The following is an 18,636-nucleotide window of genomic DNA, read 5'->3' as shown; positions in this document are numbered from 1 at the left end:
TGCTCATAACTTAGTTAAATGCTTTTCATGTCGCTACTTAAAAGAGGCTATAATAACTTTGTACTTATTTAAATCAAGTACCAATAGAAAAAGTCATTTAACTACCGATGAAGTCAGAAATAATTAAATAATATGTTCTAAGGGATTAAGATTGCAATGAAATGTAAAGTATGATAAGAATGCTCCTACCCCGTTATAGTGAATTACTGGCGTTAAAGAACTCGATAAACACATATTTTATCATTAGATTTGAAGTTTTAAGTTTATAAATATACCAAGGTGTGGGTAGGCATTGTCAAAATTGCACAACAAGAAACATAATCTAATGCAAATAATAGCACAGCAGGATACGTGTCCTGAAGTATAAATAAAACACAATTGTGATAAATATGTTGATAATATTTGGCGAATTTATTGATTTCATCCTATACTATTAATATTTTGAAAAAAAAAACACTTTCATTAAAGTAAATATATTCTCAAGAGACTCGGTCGCAACACCAAAAACTTAAATTAACATAAAAATAACTCCTAAAATATAAATACAAAAGGGCAAATCAATCACTAATTTTTCCAATGAACGTATTATTGTGAAAGAAATTAAAAGGTTAAGACAGGAATGGGAATTTTAAGTCTCCCGTTTCTCCCCGTCTATCTGGGGAATCCGCCATGGCAGTTTCAGTGTTTCTAGCCCTCTAAAAACACGCTTATAATCCTAACTAATTGCCGTGGCAGTTTCAGTATGGAGCATGATCGTAAAACGTCGTGGCAGTTTCGGTGTCCCCAGGAAAATAACACGCGGGGAGGTAGAACAGAGTGCTCTGATAGGAAGGCAGTATAATCTATGAAGCATTATTATGTATCAAAACTTGTGTGTGGTGCTGCTGAAGGAAACATGATGATCGCCTTGCACTGTCAACCAATGCTTCACACTCAACTTGCAAAAGATAAAATAATAATTCCATACACAAACTGAATTTATGAGTTTTATAGGCTAGTTTTTAAACTTAAGAAGATTATATATAAAACTGGGGGAAATTGAAAAAATAACCCCCCCCGCAGCAAACCTGCAGGGTAAGCGAATTTCAACCTGCCCTATTACATATTTACTAATATATTTCCATAAATAAGACATATTTATTCCCAATTTAAAGAACATTAGATTTAACGAGTGCTTAGGTTTGCTGTTACGGGGAAGATAATCAGTGTTTTTTGACCAAACGTCAATAGATAGGAAGAAATAAATAAATTGCCAAATTTTATCAAAATATATCCATAAACAAGTAAACTACAACAGTTTTCATTTTCTCCATAAGAATTACATGGGAATTTTAAATTTGCACTTTTTTGAATTTTCTCCGTAACCATTAGGCATACAACAATGCTTCAATATACTAAATTATTACTTTTTTAAGCTCTACAAAATGGTTGGGAAAGAAATTCCAAAATTTTATGTTTTTAGGGTCAAAAATGGGAAAACCCATTTTACCCCCCATAAAACCCGTCGTTACCATGGTCCGATCATGGTGGTTTGCGAACACGTTCGAATAAATTTAGGTTTACACGTTTATATCAAATTTCACCAAAATCGGATAGTTTTTATTCGAGTTATCGTGCTAACGGACACACACACACACACACACATATATATATAAATATATATATATATATGTATAAGTTACATACTAGCTGTACCCGCGGGCTCTTCCCCGTTTAACTTCATAAATAAGCTCGTTCGCATGGCTCAATCACGTCCTGGTTGAAGTTCGTTCGCTACGCTCACTTTTAGGTTAGAGCTCGTTTGCTGCGCTCACTTGCCTTCAGGTTAGCTCGTTCGCTACGCTAACTCGCCTCCAGGTTGAAGTTCCATTTATGATATTATAATCATTATCAGATATGAATTTGAACGGAAGGTGTTTTTGGCCTCTGGGGACCTAAAAATAAATAAATAAATCGGTCCCGGGTCCAGGTCTTACCATGAGACCTAGGGTAATAGCTTATTCCCTATGGGAAATTCGCTATAAATGGTTTCAAAGTTGTATGCCGTCAATTTTAGAACCCTGTCGAAACTCCTGAAAGTCTCTTTATTAACTACTAGCTGTTGTACCCCTGCTTTGCAACGGGAAGAGTACACAAAATAGAAACATTTTTATCTTTACATCTGTAGCATATAATATAGTCACACATCCATCAACGCTTTTAGACACAAAATGAAACTTTTATGGCCTTAATAGAAACGTTTAAGTTATGACTTTTAAAATCTGGTAAGTAGTGGATAACTTACCACCATTTTGGGTTTGATTAATTTTAAATCTTGTATAGGCTGATATGAGAAAAACTTACCAAATCTTCGAATAAAACTTTCACATACATGATTTACCTTCATCTCCCTTAGTTACATATCTTTTTTCTTTATTTTTGACATTTTACATTTCAATTTTGAAGTTGCAAAAATACTAATTTTTAAATTTAAATGAAAATTTTTTAAATTTCACTCTTCTTCATATTAAATCACAAATCCTTCCATATTCAGTTTCTTCACTCACAATAAATCATTAGCAAAACTAAGTCAGCTGTTATAATCTTTAGAAATATTGTTGTGCCTTATCAACAGTCTTTTGAAATATTAAAAAGACTATATCTGTGCTATAAAAAATGTTAAACAAATAATTTAGCATTAACGACAGCAGACAAAACTAATATGATTATCAAAGCATCAAGGACCAAGGACAAAAAAATTTAATAGCAAATACAGTATGTGCTTCATTGCATCTCTGATTCTACTCTACAAAAATATCAACAAACAACTTAATATCATACCAGTTCTTTTAATCAGTTCCATCGTCTATTTCCTTTACATTTTCACACTTACCATTAAGTAAACATAGTACAGTAACAGATATTTTATTGATTTTAGAAACAAAAGAACACTGTGTACTGCTTAGTTTTATTATATTTTCCTTGGTTTAATTTAATCAGTGATGTGACAAAACACAAATAATAAATTTATGAAATAAAGTAAATGTGAATTGAAATCTATGTTAAGATAAAATAAGAGTATTTAAATCAACGATATACAATTTAGTTATCGATGATATTCTTTAGTTTAATTTAAGCATAGGTTTAGCAAAACACAATAACTAAATTTACCTAAATATACAAAAAAAAAAAAAAAAAAAAAACAATGTGATGTAGAAGTTATGTTAAGTTAATCTAACACATGTTAAGCAGTTCAAATTTATTTAAAGTAGACTCCAAATTCATATAAAACATCTATACATTGTAATTTTCTTATTGTTTCCATGAAAATATATCAATAACATTATTTTCATAACACTTAAGACACCTTAAAAATCAAAAGTAGAGCCTGAGTTGATGCAGCAATGCTTTTAGAATATTTTTTTTATTCCTACAATCATTTACATAGTTTTAGAATAAATAATCCATGATAAAAGGTTAGATTAAAATAAACCTACCTCATAGTTATGGAAAATATTATATTTAATTTCTTTGTATCAGCTGTCTGAAATTGTGAAATTTGCAGTTTGTCAGTTCTTCTTGTTTACATTTAAATGTCAAAGCAAATGTAAACAAACATTGTTAGTGTTCTCATCGCAGCCATGGAGACCAATCAATATTTACTTTTAAATCCTCACCTCAGAACTTTTAAAGCCAAAGGGGCAAAGCCCACGGTCAGTGTCGAAGTGTGAATAGTCCTATAATGGTCCTTGGTATGGTAACTATATTTTTGTAAAATATAAGCCCAGTTGGTTCAGTAGTTTTTGCACCAATTAGTAATACACGTACAGACAGACACCATTAGATTTTTGTATAATAGTATAGATTAAAATTTATTTTACTATTGTATGTAATGAAGATGGTAAAAAGCGATTTAACTCAAATTCGTTTTTATTGTATTTTTCTTGCCTGTTTTAAATATATTTTTTAAATTATTAAAACAGAGTTATAATTAACGCTGAATATTTTTTATATTTAGGTTACTCATTTCAAAGTCCATTCTTTTTGTACTTGAAAACGTTAAATATATTTAAAAATGCATTTCTAATGTGTCATTAACACCTATTCCTACTTACAAGGAGAAATATAATTCTATCCAAAATGACTTCAAAGTAGAACAAAATTTGCACTAAGGAAAAGTTGTAGATTTTCTTCAAACGAAGTTTCAAACTTGAATAGAAATGGTTATACAATGAGACCGATTATCATAACACAAACACCTGCTAGGGATACCCTTTTCAAAATTCATAATTCCAAAATTTTGTTATGTAAAGAGAAAACACGACATTACGTAGTTCAAAACATTTCTCCGTACATTTGACTGTTTGCCTACCATCTTGCAAGTGGTGTGATATTTGTTGAGAAATGTTGTAATATTACTGTCTTCTCACCTTTCTACATATAAACCTTAGTAGGTCTACAAAGATTATTTGTGGTCATATCGTGATATAGGATTTTATTATTTATTATTTTTACCACTTATTAAATTGACTATGGTACATTGGCTAAGTCAATATCACCATAGTCAGCAATAGAAAATGTGCTACAAATAAAATGAAAGCAATTTCACTTCATAGGTAGACCAGGAAGCTTTGGGAATCCATAATAAATTTGGGTATTAATATTAATACAAACAAAACATTTTGGTGGACAATTAATAAAGTAATAAAATAAACTTGTAACTGTTGGGATTTAAAATGTTTTAATGAGTTTATTTGTTGTGGCCAGTGAGTGATCTATGATGGTCCGCTTAAAAATCAAACAACAACCTTGTTCTAAGGGGGAAAAAAATAAGAAATTACAAATAATACAGCCACAAAAGTTGTATTGGTGTTTATCAAAATAAATACTTTACAATAAGTCCATTATTTATATATGACAAATATTATTATAGACAACTCGATAGGTTTAAGTATGTCAACTCAACTCTAGATAACTGTGTGCTAAATGTCCAGTTTTTCACAATTCAATCTTGGATCAAACGTAGATTGTTTACTTATGGGAACAGCACAATTCCATACTTCTTTATACTTCAAAAGTAATACTTATTTACAGATAATTTAATTCTCACAATTTAAACATTTAGGTAGGTTAAAATTGAAGTAGGGAGTGCAAGTTTCAAAGTACAATTCAATTTAGCAGACCAATAGCTAAGTAATTGACTCAAGTTTATTGTTCATAAAAACGTCATTACTACTTAAAAGGGATTCTTACCAATACCTCTCTTGAATTTAAGATCCACTGAACTATGTTTATTTGATCTTCATTAAAGAGAACGAATGGTCTAATGATTTTGTTAAACAAAGTTTCAGTACTCTATTGCTATTAACTCATATACAGTAGCCCTACTTAAAAAACAAGTTGAAAACTATAGGAGACATAATGGCTGAAACTAAAACAAAACTAATTCCAACGGAGTTTATTATCCTAACAAAGTGTTAGAAAGTCTTAAAACGTTGTGTTTTGTATAGACTAACAAGAGAAATAAATTATGTTGAAATAGAAGCAAACAGTTGTTCAATATCTTCACATGAGCAGTATAAGTCTAGACGTGCAACAGCAATAACACTTCACAGAGGCAGTTACACTGTGAACTGCTCTGAAGTGATTTGAGCTGCGTAACTTTACCAATAACACGGATCTGTAGTGACACACGGTTTGTGTCATTTTGTGACGTCATAAAACATTGTATACAAATCATCATACTCATAAAAGGTGTTTAAGTAAATCAAATTCAGTCGGTTTTGACATATTTTATGACATAAATTCGTCATATTACGGCCTTAAAGGGAGAATTAAATTTTTAATCGCTCTTCAAAATCTAAATATGTATGAAAATATTCGTCTTATAATAGTCGGTATTCATTAAAGGTTTTTAAAATTATTGGATGATTTAAATGGTCATAAATTAAAATGACATGGGGACAGAAATAACAGCAATACCAAAGTTAGTAAATAGTGCAAATTACATACATGATTAAGAGGTTTGTTTACAAAATTTATACACAAACGTCTAATACAGTTGAACCTCTATAAGACGAATTTCAAGGGGTACGGGAAAAATTCGTACTATAGAGGTATTCTTAATAAAGAGGGTCGTTTTATCGAGGTTTAATGCTGCTGTTATTCTTCTTATAGAGGTTTCTCCTCGCTCCAAGGTTTTTCCAAACAATGACTGAGGAAGGAGGAGGGATGGGTGGGGGTTTCATGTTGAGACAAGCTTCTGTTTGTTTTGAAAACTACGTACTATGGAGGTTAAGATAATGATAAATTCGTCTTATAGAGGTCACGTTCGTCTTGTAGAGGTTTTGTGCTAAGAATATTCGTTGTATAGAGGTTAATCAGTCCTAGCCCATGTCACAAACAAATTCGTCTTATGGAGGTTTTTAACTTAATTACTACGTTGTATAGAGGTGTTTTTAGCATTGACCTATATGAAAGTGTCAAGGGGATTAAAAAAAATTCGTCTTATCGAGGAATTCGTTTTATCGAGGTTCGTACAAACGAGGTTCAACTGTAACGCTCTGACGTATAACATGTTTTAACTTACAGGCCTAGTAATTTATATACGAATATACACAATAATATATAGGCTCATTTGAGAAAAGAGAATAGGAATGGTGACGTTAAATGATCTATTTGCGTAATGCAATACAAAATGAAAATTATATGATGGAATTTAAAATTTTTAAACTTGAATTTTATATTATTGTTTGAATGTCCATACGCGAGGTGGTAAAGGTACAAAATATATAGTAAAAGTTGATCGATTTCGATTGGACACTCCAAATTAGACCTAATAGACGATCGGCAATTACTTTTGTTACGTGCATTCTTGAAAGCCCTGCTCAGGATGCTGCTTGGTCAAAATACATTGCGATCAATTATAATCAGACATAACTACTTTCGTGTCAATAACCTGAAATTTCAGTAATCAACAATCGAATACAAATCGTGTTGCGTGCTGAACTGATTGTACGTTTTCTCTGGTTTCTCAATGAACCACATTTACTACGCCTATTATAAATCAGCTGTTTTATGTCCACTTCATGGTACATTTGGATTGGATACATTTGGGATCAGCCATGTATCAGTTGGTACCACAATATTAATAGAAAAAAATACATTAGCTGTTCAGTTAACAAAAATTGTGTCAAAACTGGGAGTGTTGTGTTGTTATCATGTAGCTAATAGTATTAGCAAAGGAACATGAACATAGCATATGTACACGCGAGTAATTATGCAAAAATAATTCTTAACTAAAAAAAAAACAGCTGATCTATGTTTGGTGATTAAGTGTGCAGAAAACAGCTGATTAATGAAGGGCAGTGTCCCTTATGTACTGCTAAACAATGTTTTAGGTATGTATTGAGGTATTAAGAAAATTGAAATTGCATTAATTTGCGAAAATATTTCTTCTTAGTTATTTGTTATTCAATTGTACTAAATAAGGTGACAACCAAGACCAAGAGATGGAAAACTAGTCACCGGAGAACCATGTATATATTGTAAAAGTGTTTGTCTCGACCTAAGGAACTAATTTATATAAAATGTTCCAGAGAGTTTTGGGACATTATGTACATCACCAGTACAGGACATTCTGTTGGGGGCTAAACTTGCCTGACTGGCTACAACTTTGACACAGGAATGTAATGTCTAGTTCCACAGTCAAAGGGTACTTACCTGCAAACCACTGATAAACTCTACCCCATTATTTCCCCTCACTTGACCAAGTATTCCGTCCACGTAATGTGACAAGGATCACAATATTTCCAGCCTACTGATCACGTAACGTAATACATCTCATAACAGCCGGTTCCAGCGAAAGTGACTGACCACCTGACCGCCGTGGAATTTCATTGGTCACCAGACGTTATTAAACCGGAAACGGAAAACAGGAAGGCGACCTGTGTAGTTCCGCTTTCCCTAGACGGGAATGTGTTGATGAGAGTGGGGTGCCACAAGGTGTCGTACTGGGACCGTTATTGTTTCGACCCTTCATTGTTTAGACGCTTCTTCCTACAGCTTATTATGAAAGTGTCAGGGTTTCCACATTAATTGTGTTAGAGACGCTTTTCCTCTTGGTTATTTGTATGGGTGGTTTTACAAAGTGAGATTCACAGCTGTTGTGTCCAATCTTAATGACATAAATTTATGTCCAAAGTTATCATAACTTATAATTGGACTGTACTTTAATATACTGCAGTAAATGCAAATTATGTATATATTTGGTCAAATTCAGTATTTACCATCGGAAAATGTTTAGTTTCAATCCCTATAGACCTTCTAGATGTATCTCCTACTCTGTTGCTATTACAGTTACTATGACACAAAAAGGGTATAAAGTTTATAATTAGACGTCTGTTCAGTTGAAAAAGTTGATGTATTAGTACATGACATACTAAAGCTGGATTGCCACACTTTTAACGTTGTAATGAGATATATAGATCTTGGTAGGTCTACTCGGTAGTGTTTTTAAAGTCAATGGTTTCAGCATATCCTTTTTTTCTAAATCCATTCATTATTCGTATGCCAAAGATATATCTCAAAGAACAGGGTGTAAATTTAACCTTAACATAAGAAAGTACCATGCTCAGTATAATACCGCTTTATAACGTAACCTAAATTGAACGCTCCAGATAATTCTTCGGATTTAACCAATTAATTTATTTGCAATATTCAAAGTTGATGTTAGAAATTCAGCCACATTCAATGACATATGGAGATTTATCCATTGGCAAAATCGGAGCAATCTACCCCCCCCCCCCCATTACCTTACCATTTGATACTATTTTTACCCCTCGTCCTTGTATACCATTTCTTGAACGCAGGTTCCGCCCTGATTAATTCTAATGGTAGTAATAAGCAAAGTGATTTGCATCAAATCACCGTCAACGACGTGGCGTTATTACTCCATTACAATGTCTGCACCTTGCAGCCTGGTGTTATATAACAACCTTAATAACCACCGTTATTTTCTGGAGCAAGACAGGTTTTTACGCTTTACTTATTAGAGAACGATTAGAGTTTTATGCAGCAATTTTCTTCAACACGTTTAGGATCAATTTGGTCTGGTAACTGATTGTTTATGATGTCTCTTAAAGGGTTTTCATCTTTTAACTTCGGGCTTGTGCGTTTAACGTCAGGCATAGTAAGAGTATAGAGCCAACAATACAAGAATGGAAATATTGAGAAATATTATGGGATGGAACCGAGACTCGAACCCACGACATCGTTTTAGTTTCGCCGTCAGTCGTGCTAAAGCTTAAAATATTTATAACTCATTAAAACAATTGAAGGGAACTAAAATATTGTTAACACCATTTGAGTGTTACTTTAGTCATTAAAAATAATAGCACCCCAATATAACAGTCAATTTGTTTTATTCGTAGTATTGTGACAAAACACCTATCATCCATCAAAAAATCAACAGTAGGCGATAGTTGATTGATACACAAGACCGAAATTTAATTAGTAACGAAATTACCTATAGGGAACATATGTGTTATGACGTCACAAAATGACGTCACGTACAAGCAGTGCGTCACTACAGATCCGTGTTATTGGTAAAGTTACGCAGCTCAAATCACTTCAGAGCAGTTCACAGTGTAAACTGCCTCTGTGAAGTGTTATTGCTGTTGCACGTCTAGACTTTACTGATCATGTGAAGATATTGAACAACTGTTTGCTTCTATTTGAACCTGTTTTATGGATTGTCTTACGTATTGGTAGGTATATTTCTATTTACCTATTTTTTTAACACATTTTGTTTATCATTATCGAAGTAATCTTTTATGGTGTGTAATTTACTCGCATAATAGGCCTAATTTGATTAGTTTTTTTTTTTGGTATGACATTCAATAACGTACTTATTTTTAGTTTTGAAACTTATTGGTTAAAATCAATAATCCCTTGAATATTGTAATTTAAACATTGTTTGTGATTTTTCTTGTTACAAAATTTTCATTCCAATTTATTACTTATCTGACATACAAGAAAAATAAATCTTATTTTTTAATTTTAAAATACATCACTCAAAGGGTTCATATTTTACTTCTTCTCGTATAGTGTAAGTAAAAATCTTACTTAAAATGGTTCACGATACTTGCATGTAGTAATCCATTGTTGATGTTTTAGCAACTAGTTTCGGTTCTTCTGAACCGTCATCAGCACTCAAGATGTCAGGTAATTGCAAGGTGCAGACATTAAAATCACCTGACACTTTATTGTTTATGATTTTGAAAATGTATTAATTTTATATTGAACTATTAAAGTTTCACTAGAAAGAACACTCTATTACCTTCCCAGTAGCAGCAAACCTATGTTCTCGTTCAACTAATGTTATTTAATTAGGGAATAAATCTTACATTTCCAAAACATATTTTAGCGAACATATATTATTCAAATAGTAAATAAATCTGTCATTTAAAAGAAGATATTTTTGTGAAAATATAATCAGACAAATGGAAACAGTTTCATTTATTGTTTCTTCATAGAACTAGACGTTAAAAGGTTGACACATTGGACGTATGAACTATTTGGTAAACATCCGTTAAAACAAAACCAGTTCAGTAAAAGGTTTACCATGTCCCAAAAGGGAAAGTGTAGATGTAACTTAATCAATCAGGTTAGGACCAACTGTTTCCCGATGAGTAAGAAAACCATTGTTACCTGATATTTTGTACTGAAGTTAAATCCAAAAAAGATACTTCAATCAGACTACACAATTTCTAGTGTGTTTTAGGAACATTATTAGGTTATTTATTCATATTTTAAGTTAGCGAAGCACACCTGGGTGCTTATTATAAGCTGAATATAAATTTAATTAAGGGTTGGGCTATAATGGAGTGAGATCGTTTATGTGGATTTCTCACTAAGTATTAGGTGTTTCTATTATTAATCAGTCAAGACCATTTTATTAAAAAGCCTTACTCTAAAGAGTAGCTGGGACCAGTTTCGAACCATCAAAAAGTTCATAACTTTTCTTCTCGTGATCGTACCGGCGACCTTCGGACAGTGCTTTTTAACATTATAACCATCAAAATTTTTAATGAACGGTATATTACATAAATAGTATCAGTCATAATACACACTAAACCTCGCATATTCATGGTATTTAGGAATTTTACGGTAATGTAGTATGTGCGTGGTTATTCTAAATATTTTTTATTAAATTACAAGATCATCCAAAACACCAGCGAGATTATATTTAAAGAGAAAACTGAACCCCTTTGCATCAATGATTAATTAATTAGGTTCCGGAGTTCAACAGGAAAAACATACTTTGATTGAAAAATTAATTAAAGGAAGTGAAACCGTGTTTGATCAAGGTTGATTTTATCTGATTCATTTGCATTTAATTATATCTTCCCAAATTTGTGTACCCCGTGTGAAAATATTTAACTTTTTAATTTTTGATTAGATTAGGTTTCATTAGAAGTAGATTTAGGTTAGAGACATTCAATAGGGATTGAATTTTTCAATCCTACAAATTTTTTCAAACCATTTTACCATATGTAGTAGGCGTTATTTTACCCATGTATGTTATTTTACCTACTTGATTAATGCTATCGTGATTATATTGTACGCTTTTGAGGTTTTAACTGGATTAGAACTGTTCATTACTGTTAACTTTTCGTCACCATGAACAATGGTTAGGCTCCCCTCACACATATTGCTGTAGTTTAGATCAAACCCATCACTAACAAATCATAAAACCAAAATTATAATCTATAAATTCATCTTCTGTCAGTATTGCATTGATATTTCGGTTGGAAAACCCTTAAAATATTTTAAACAAATTGGTAATGCTAGGTATATACGCAACAAGGTATTGGACTCTTCAGTTTATTGGTTAATCACCGAATATTTACACATTATTTTTGTAAAATGCGTTTTAGTTTCTACTCCAACTTAAGGAAAGTAAAAAAAAAAAATACCACACGATAAAATATATATACAAATTTATATAGTTTTTTTAAGCAAACAGAACAGTTGGTTGTATACTATACAAACGAATTAATTGTTTTCAATTTAATCACACATTTATTTAGTAGTGTAATTGGATCCTATTGGACCCTGAAAATACTGTATACCTCTCGATCTATTATGAAATCTGAAGCGGTTTTGGTGTATGGTTCTAGATAGGTTTTCTAAGTTTTTATATGAGCACGAGTTTCTGTGTTTATTTTACTATTTGAAAGCACTGATTTAAATACTGATCACAGGAGATTTATCAAAGTAAGGATTGTTAAATAAGTACCAACATTGTGGGTACGTATTGCGTTGTTGTATTAATAGTCAAAGGTATTGCTAAGTACGTATTGTTGGTTAAGTATTGCTTGAATCGCTCTAATTTATGTTATGAAAATAATTCTCATCAACACTCTTTTGATTACCCAACAATGTTTAGCTAAAATGTATTAGGTTTGTATATTCCACGATTCCTACCTTATAGAATTCATTAATGACTTCCTCCATCGTGGCCTCCATCTAGGCGGTTACCTGCAAAAGAAATATTAGGTAAGTACACTTGAAATAAGTATATCACTGTCCTTGTGCGGAATTATACTAGTGATTAAAGGTCAACAACATTAAAATATATGTGTAAAATAAGTAAATAGATTCAATAGATGCATATTTCCTTTAGTTTTATGTGATTAAACAGTCGAACACGAAAGGAGATGGTATTTTAAATAAGAACACTATCGGCGGTTTAGTTAAGCTAAGCTAGAGGATTCCCTTATTAGTGCAGTAGAAATAATCGAAAATATAGCTTAAGGTGGAACTAATTGCAACAGAAATGATTCTTGCTGTGAATGGTAGGTAGTATGCTTCTAATCAACATACTAAAAATATACATCCGTACTGTGGCGCAAAATACGTTTTTTGGCCGCCATCTTGAAAAAAGTGTCAAAATTTTAATATTCGTAAAAATAACTTTTTGGGTATCAAATTATAGGAAATTTAATGCTGAAAAATGTTATAATAGTGGTTATAAGCACTATTTAGAAATACAATCGTAGTACAAAATACCCCCGCCGCAGCAAACCTGCTGACTAAACGAATTTCCATTTGTCTTAATTGATTTTCAATTAAAATCTAGTAATTCAGTATTAAAAATCTTTGTACAACTAAATCTACTAACTAAATCTAACTAGTCTACTGGACCGATTTTATAGCCTAATGGGTCATTGGAAAGGAATTCGTGTAGATTTTCAAATAATTATTAAAGTTTGATTTTTTTAAGATTTGCTAGGTTAAACCCGTCAACGTCGACAATTAGCTTAGGTACTGTTGAGTTTGCAAGTAAGATCTTTTTAACTATAAATCGATGATAGATAACTCCATTTTTAAACAATTTGGGTCGTTTATAATTTAGCAGTGTGCTTTAGGTACGTCCAATCTCAATAATCAATAATGCCAATGGAATCTGGTATTTCACTGAAGATTTTTAGATAAAAACATATAGGATAATGTAACTGCTGGAATACATTTTTAATTGAAGTAAAAATTGAAAAAATCCAATTTAATTGTTTTCGTAGGGTTATACATTTGATAAATTAATGATGACAAATATGTGCTTGCATAGCTTTGAGACCAAAATTATAACAATCGGTCCGGTAGAAGACCCAAACGAACTCGAAAAAAAATTTAACTCCCGTAAGTAATGTACAGGGAGGCAGTTTGTGCATAGCTCAAAATATACGTCAAAATGAGTGCTGATGCTTAATAGCAAATCTATGGTGCATCAATAGTTTTAGTTTAAAGCCGAATTTACACTATGTAGCAAAACCTGCTATATAACTTTTGCTATATAACATTGCTTTATAACTTTTGCTGTATGAAAAATTTACAAACAATTTTAGTGATTCTGGTGCTCGTGCTATATGTTATATGTACATAGCACTACCTCATTCGCATTCCGTATCGAAATGTGCGCTGAAGAGACATTGTTCGTGGCAGCTATCGTGGTGATCTTGGAAGTCAGAGAGAGAGACAGACAGGAGCGAAGATTTTAGCAAGTTTTAGGTTTGACCGCTTCTTGCTTCGAGAAATAAGTACAGTGTAGCAGATTTATTACGGGACCTTAATGATGATGAATACCCTGACAATCCACAATTAAAACGCTAAATAAGGCGACGGTAACTTCAAAAACGTTTTACGTATGATAACAACGCCGGTTGTCCACGGAACAGTTCAATTAAGTTTATAATATCAGTAGCCCCGATAATATCATCCCGATCCTAGGCACTGCCACTTTCCGTTTCCAGTCCTTCCATTGTAAACAAAGATCGCTGAGCAAAACCGTTCAGCGCTACATATGGCAATGTTAGATGTAGCACGTATTTTTTTATATTTACCGACTCCCGATGGATAGCACAATTTTAGCTATATATAGCAGGATCTGCTACATATAGCAGTGTTATATAGCACTTTTGTAAAGTTACTTTTTCTACTTCTAGCAAATATTATATAACATTGCTAGATGTTACACAAATCTGCAATGTAGCAGGTTTAGCTACATAGTGTAAACCCGGCTTAAGGCCAAAATTATGAAAATCGGTCTGGTAGAAGAGCTAACCCGACTCGGGAAAGAAACACCAATTATTTTTATAGATGGCAATAATTGATTTACCAGTATGCATAATCTAACCATACGAAAAATAAGTTGATAATTTAACAGCTTATTGTTATATTGTTATTTAATTAAATTTTCTTTGATTAAATATTGTTGTTAACAATTTGCATTTGTGTTTAAAGTGTGTTTCTTATGTTAAGTGTGTGATTCTAATGTTATGAGCTTAATACAGTATGTACCAAATATTAGTGAGTAAAGTGGTGTATGGATTTCATAACCATTATTTTACTAGAGACCGTTGCATTAATTTGACCACAATGGGCTCTGTTGCTAGTCTATTAAATAAATAACATTAGGTTTAACGAAACGAGTACCAAGGTTTGCTGCTACAAGGAAACCAATTAAGTGTGTTTTTAGTAAAATATTAATTGTTTAGTATAAAATAAATAAATCTTCAACGTTGTATCAAAATATATCCATAAACAAGGAAACTACAACTTTTTACCATATTCTCCATAAGAATAACATCGGGATTTTGAATTTCCAATTTTTTGAATTTTCCCCGTTATCAATAATCGTACAAAACCCCTTTGATATACTTAACTATTTGTTTTTGAAGCTCTTTAAAAAGGTCTAGAGAGAAATTGGGAAATTTTACGTTTAAAGGGTCAAAAATGAAAAAAAAAAATTTAAAGTATAAAATAACTTATAAATAAAAAACTTTTCAAATGCCACGTTTTTAAACGCACCTTTTTCGTCTATAGTGCATCACTGTTAACAGTATATTTTAAATTCAACCATTATATTCTTTTCCAGCATGAAATGTTCTATAATTTGATACCAAACCAGATTTTTTTAACAATAATTTAAAATTTTACAGTTTTTTTTTAAATGGCGACCAAAAACCCGTATTTTGCGTAACAGTACAAATGTATATTTTTAGTATGTTTTTTATAAGTGTATTACCTACCATTTCTAACTGGAATAATTTCTGTTGCAATTAGTTCCACCTCAAACCCTATTTCTACTGCACTATATTGTAAGACCTTGAAAATGTGTACGGAATGTATTCTTTGCGGTAGGGTATTTATGGTAAAAGTTAGTACCTATATTTTTTATCATAACACAAAATATTATAATAACAAAATATTTGCAATTTGCAAGCTTAGGTTTACTCGTTGATATAAAAATACACCTCGCCTATAGGATAGGTTATAGCTTAGAATATTGGAGATCCCATCTAGGCTACATATGGACCGTCAGTCGCAATTTTTTTTTATCAAATAGTCGTTTGAGCCAGTCAGAGACTGCGCTAGTATCTAAAATTCTATTTTCTACCTTATTTTTTGTTGACGGGGTCATAATAGTTGCTTAGCTCACAACAGGTTGTTCCATCATTTTGACTTGTAACAAATTTCGTGCATTCGATAGAAATTATTAGACCAGCAAAAACTGTTGGTAGCTCACATCAACTACGACAATTTTTATAGACACGCGACAACCTTTGGCTAGGCGCACACGAGCGATTATTTTGAGGCGATTATTTCATCGGCCAATCTGTGCATCGTGTATTATAGAATGGAAGCTCGCACACAGACGATCAAAAATCTACCATGTGCGCTTTAGTCTAGTTGTATCAATAGTCAAAGGTTATAGGTATAGCAATTGGTTACCACTTCGTATTCCAATATTGTAAAAAGATACAATGTGTTGACTAGGGAAGAAATATTGTTCATATTTCCCCCCGTTCTTTGGGGACTTGCTACAATTTACTCGCAAACCCCGGGAGAATTTACATAAATACGTCAAAGTCGGCTGAAAAAGCCGGCAGTGAGTCCAGGGACCTGCAGGGGGGAGAGAAATATTTTTGCAAGTTAAACGACAGTTTGAACGCTCTTGTTCGCAGTAAAAAGTGAACAGTTTTGTAATTTGTCACCGAAGTGGTAATCCTGCGGATTTATTCTCTATCTGAATCCACTGCGCTATTTTCTACATTGATGTTTATTGGGTAGGGGCGTAGAATTAGATAAAAAGTAGATAAATAGTCATTACGAATTACGTTTTATTTGGTTCATTTAATTTTTACGTTGATGTAAAGGAAATTTTGTAAGATAACATAATCAATTTGGTGTTAAGATTTTTACGTATATTGAACTACTATCCGTTTAATAAAACTCGAACAGTTATTATCTTATTTGATCGTATTTATAATCCTATTTAATTACAAATGACATCTAATCCAGGAGCAACTTCTCTGGGAATAGAACCCGCAAATATCAGTTTAAAGTTAGTACCTACTATAACCATTTCACTACCCATAAAATTGTGTTTATAAAATAATAGATCATTATTGGATGACAAATAAAAGTAAACGTCTGGAAATTAAAAGCACCGTAATGAAACTGATTGTAATTACTACTTGCTAACAATGTTTTTAAATGTAAGGAATAAAGAAGTAGTAATACATTTCCAACTGCAACTAAACATTTACTTTTACACCCCTCTGTATAATGGAAAGTACTAATTCGCTGTAAGTTATTTAATGAAATTCTGTAACTTATTAGTTTAGCGAAAATATTTGAATCAAAATTCATGTTTTTGGCCCTGGACTATATTGTTAAGGAAATAATAGATTTTACATGAAAGTAGTCCAACGATTATTGCTCATCAGCAATGTTTCGTTGCGATGACAACATTTTCAAAGCCCCCAACTTGTCAAAAACACAATTAAAGCAAGAACGACACGATCATAAATACCCCCGCCGCAGCAAACCTGCAGACTAAGCGAATTTCCATTTGACTAATTGGATTTACACTGAATTGTCTACTTAAAAATATAACATTTATTCCCGATTTAAATAGAATTAGTTTAACAAGTACTTAGGTTTGCTGCATCAGGGAGGGTAAAACTGGTTTTTTTTTTTTTTTTTTTTTGTAAAATGTTAGTAGTTAGTAAGAAATAAAAACATTTTCCAAATTTGATCAAAATATGTTCATAAACAAGCAAATTACAACAGTTTACTTATTCTCCATAAGAATAACATGGGAATTTTAAATTTAAAATTTTTTTGAATTTTCTCCGTAACCATTAGGCGCATAATAACGCTTCAATATACTAAATTATTTGTTTTTTTAAGCTCTACAAAATGGTTTAGAAAGAAATTGCTAAATTTTATGTTTTTTTGGGTCAAAAATGGGAAAAACCTATTTTTACCCCATAAAGGCCCCGTAAACCCCCGTTCCCATGGTCCGATCATGCTGGATCGCGAACTCGTTCGAATAAACGTAGGTTTACACGTTTGTACCAAATTTCATCAAAATCGGATCATTTTTGCTCGAGTTATCGCGCTAACGGACACATATATATATATATAAATATATAAATATATAAATATATATATATATATATATGAATTTGAACGGATGGTGTTTTTGGCCTCTAGGGACCTCAAAACAAAAAAAAAAATCGGTCCCGCGTCCAGGTCTTACCATGAGTACTACGGTAATAGCTTATTCCCTATATGGGAAATTCGCTAAAAACATTATAAAGTAAGAATACACAAACATTTATCACAGTGGTATAAAATAATACAGATTTAGTCCGGCGTGGTGCGGGGTTGGCAGCAGTCTGCTACCTTGCAAGCTTTGAAATTGTTGTCTTCACAATGAAACATGTAAGCTGATGAGCAGTATTATTCATTGTACTACTTGAAGTATTTAAATCTATTATTGTCTTGAATATATTGAATTAAGTAGCTAAAAAGCACATCTTCGTTATACAAAATTATGACGATTAAGTATAATGGTTAAAGTATTTCATTTAGCCGGGGCTCAGTGTTCAAATCCAACAGTTTCATGATAATGTTATGTGTCCCAGATGTTGCTGTCGCTAAAGAAAAATCCTTTGAGAACTACTTTATTGCAAGATATAAAATAGTTAGATTTTTTCTCCAACACCTAAACCTATATAGTTACACATTAATAAACTGTTAAAAGCCGATACAAAAACAAGAGTATTATCCTAAAAAAATAAACAG

The 18,636-nt window shown here is 32.0% G+C and overlaps 1 protein-coding gene across 2 annotated transcripts in view; it reads right to left on the bottom strand.

Annotated features, from left to right (window-relative positions):
- Nucleotides 1-18,636, bottom strand: part of LOC128999488 (brain-specific angiogenesis inhibitor 1-associated protein 2-like) — a 220,993-nt gene that overhangs the window by 46,891 nt on the left and 155,466 nt on the right. Inside the window, exon 2 of one of the 2 annotated variants that reach the window (XM_054426044.1) lies at nucleotides 12,469-12,522. The exons of the other annotated variant lie outside the window; for it this stretch is intronic. Within the exon in view, the coding sequence (XP_054282019.1) occupies nucleotides 12,469-12,510 (42 nt within the window). The 5' untranslated portion in view covers nucleotides 12,511-12,522. The remainder of the gene's footprint in view (nucleotides 1-12,468; nucleotides 12,523-18,636) is intronic. 2 annotated transcript variants of the gene reach the window in all.

This window comes from Macrosteles quadrilineatus, unplaced genomic scaffold (genome assembly GCF_028750875.1).
Source record: "Macrosteles quadrilineatus isolate MER2022 unplaced genomic scaffold, UCM_ALF_1.0 Scaffold_8__2_contigs__length_117827958, whole genome shotgun sequence".
NCBI classification, from domain to species: Eukaryota; Metazoa; Arthropoda; class Insecta; order Hemiptera; family Cicadellidae; genus Macrosteles; species Macrosteles quadrilineatus.
The sequence above is the reverse complement of the archived record's forward strand: the minus strand, read 5'-3'. Positions and strand labels throughout refer to the sequence as shown.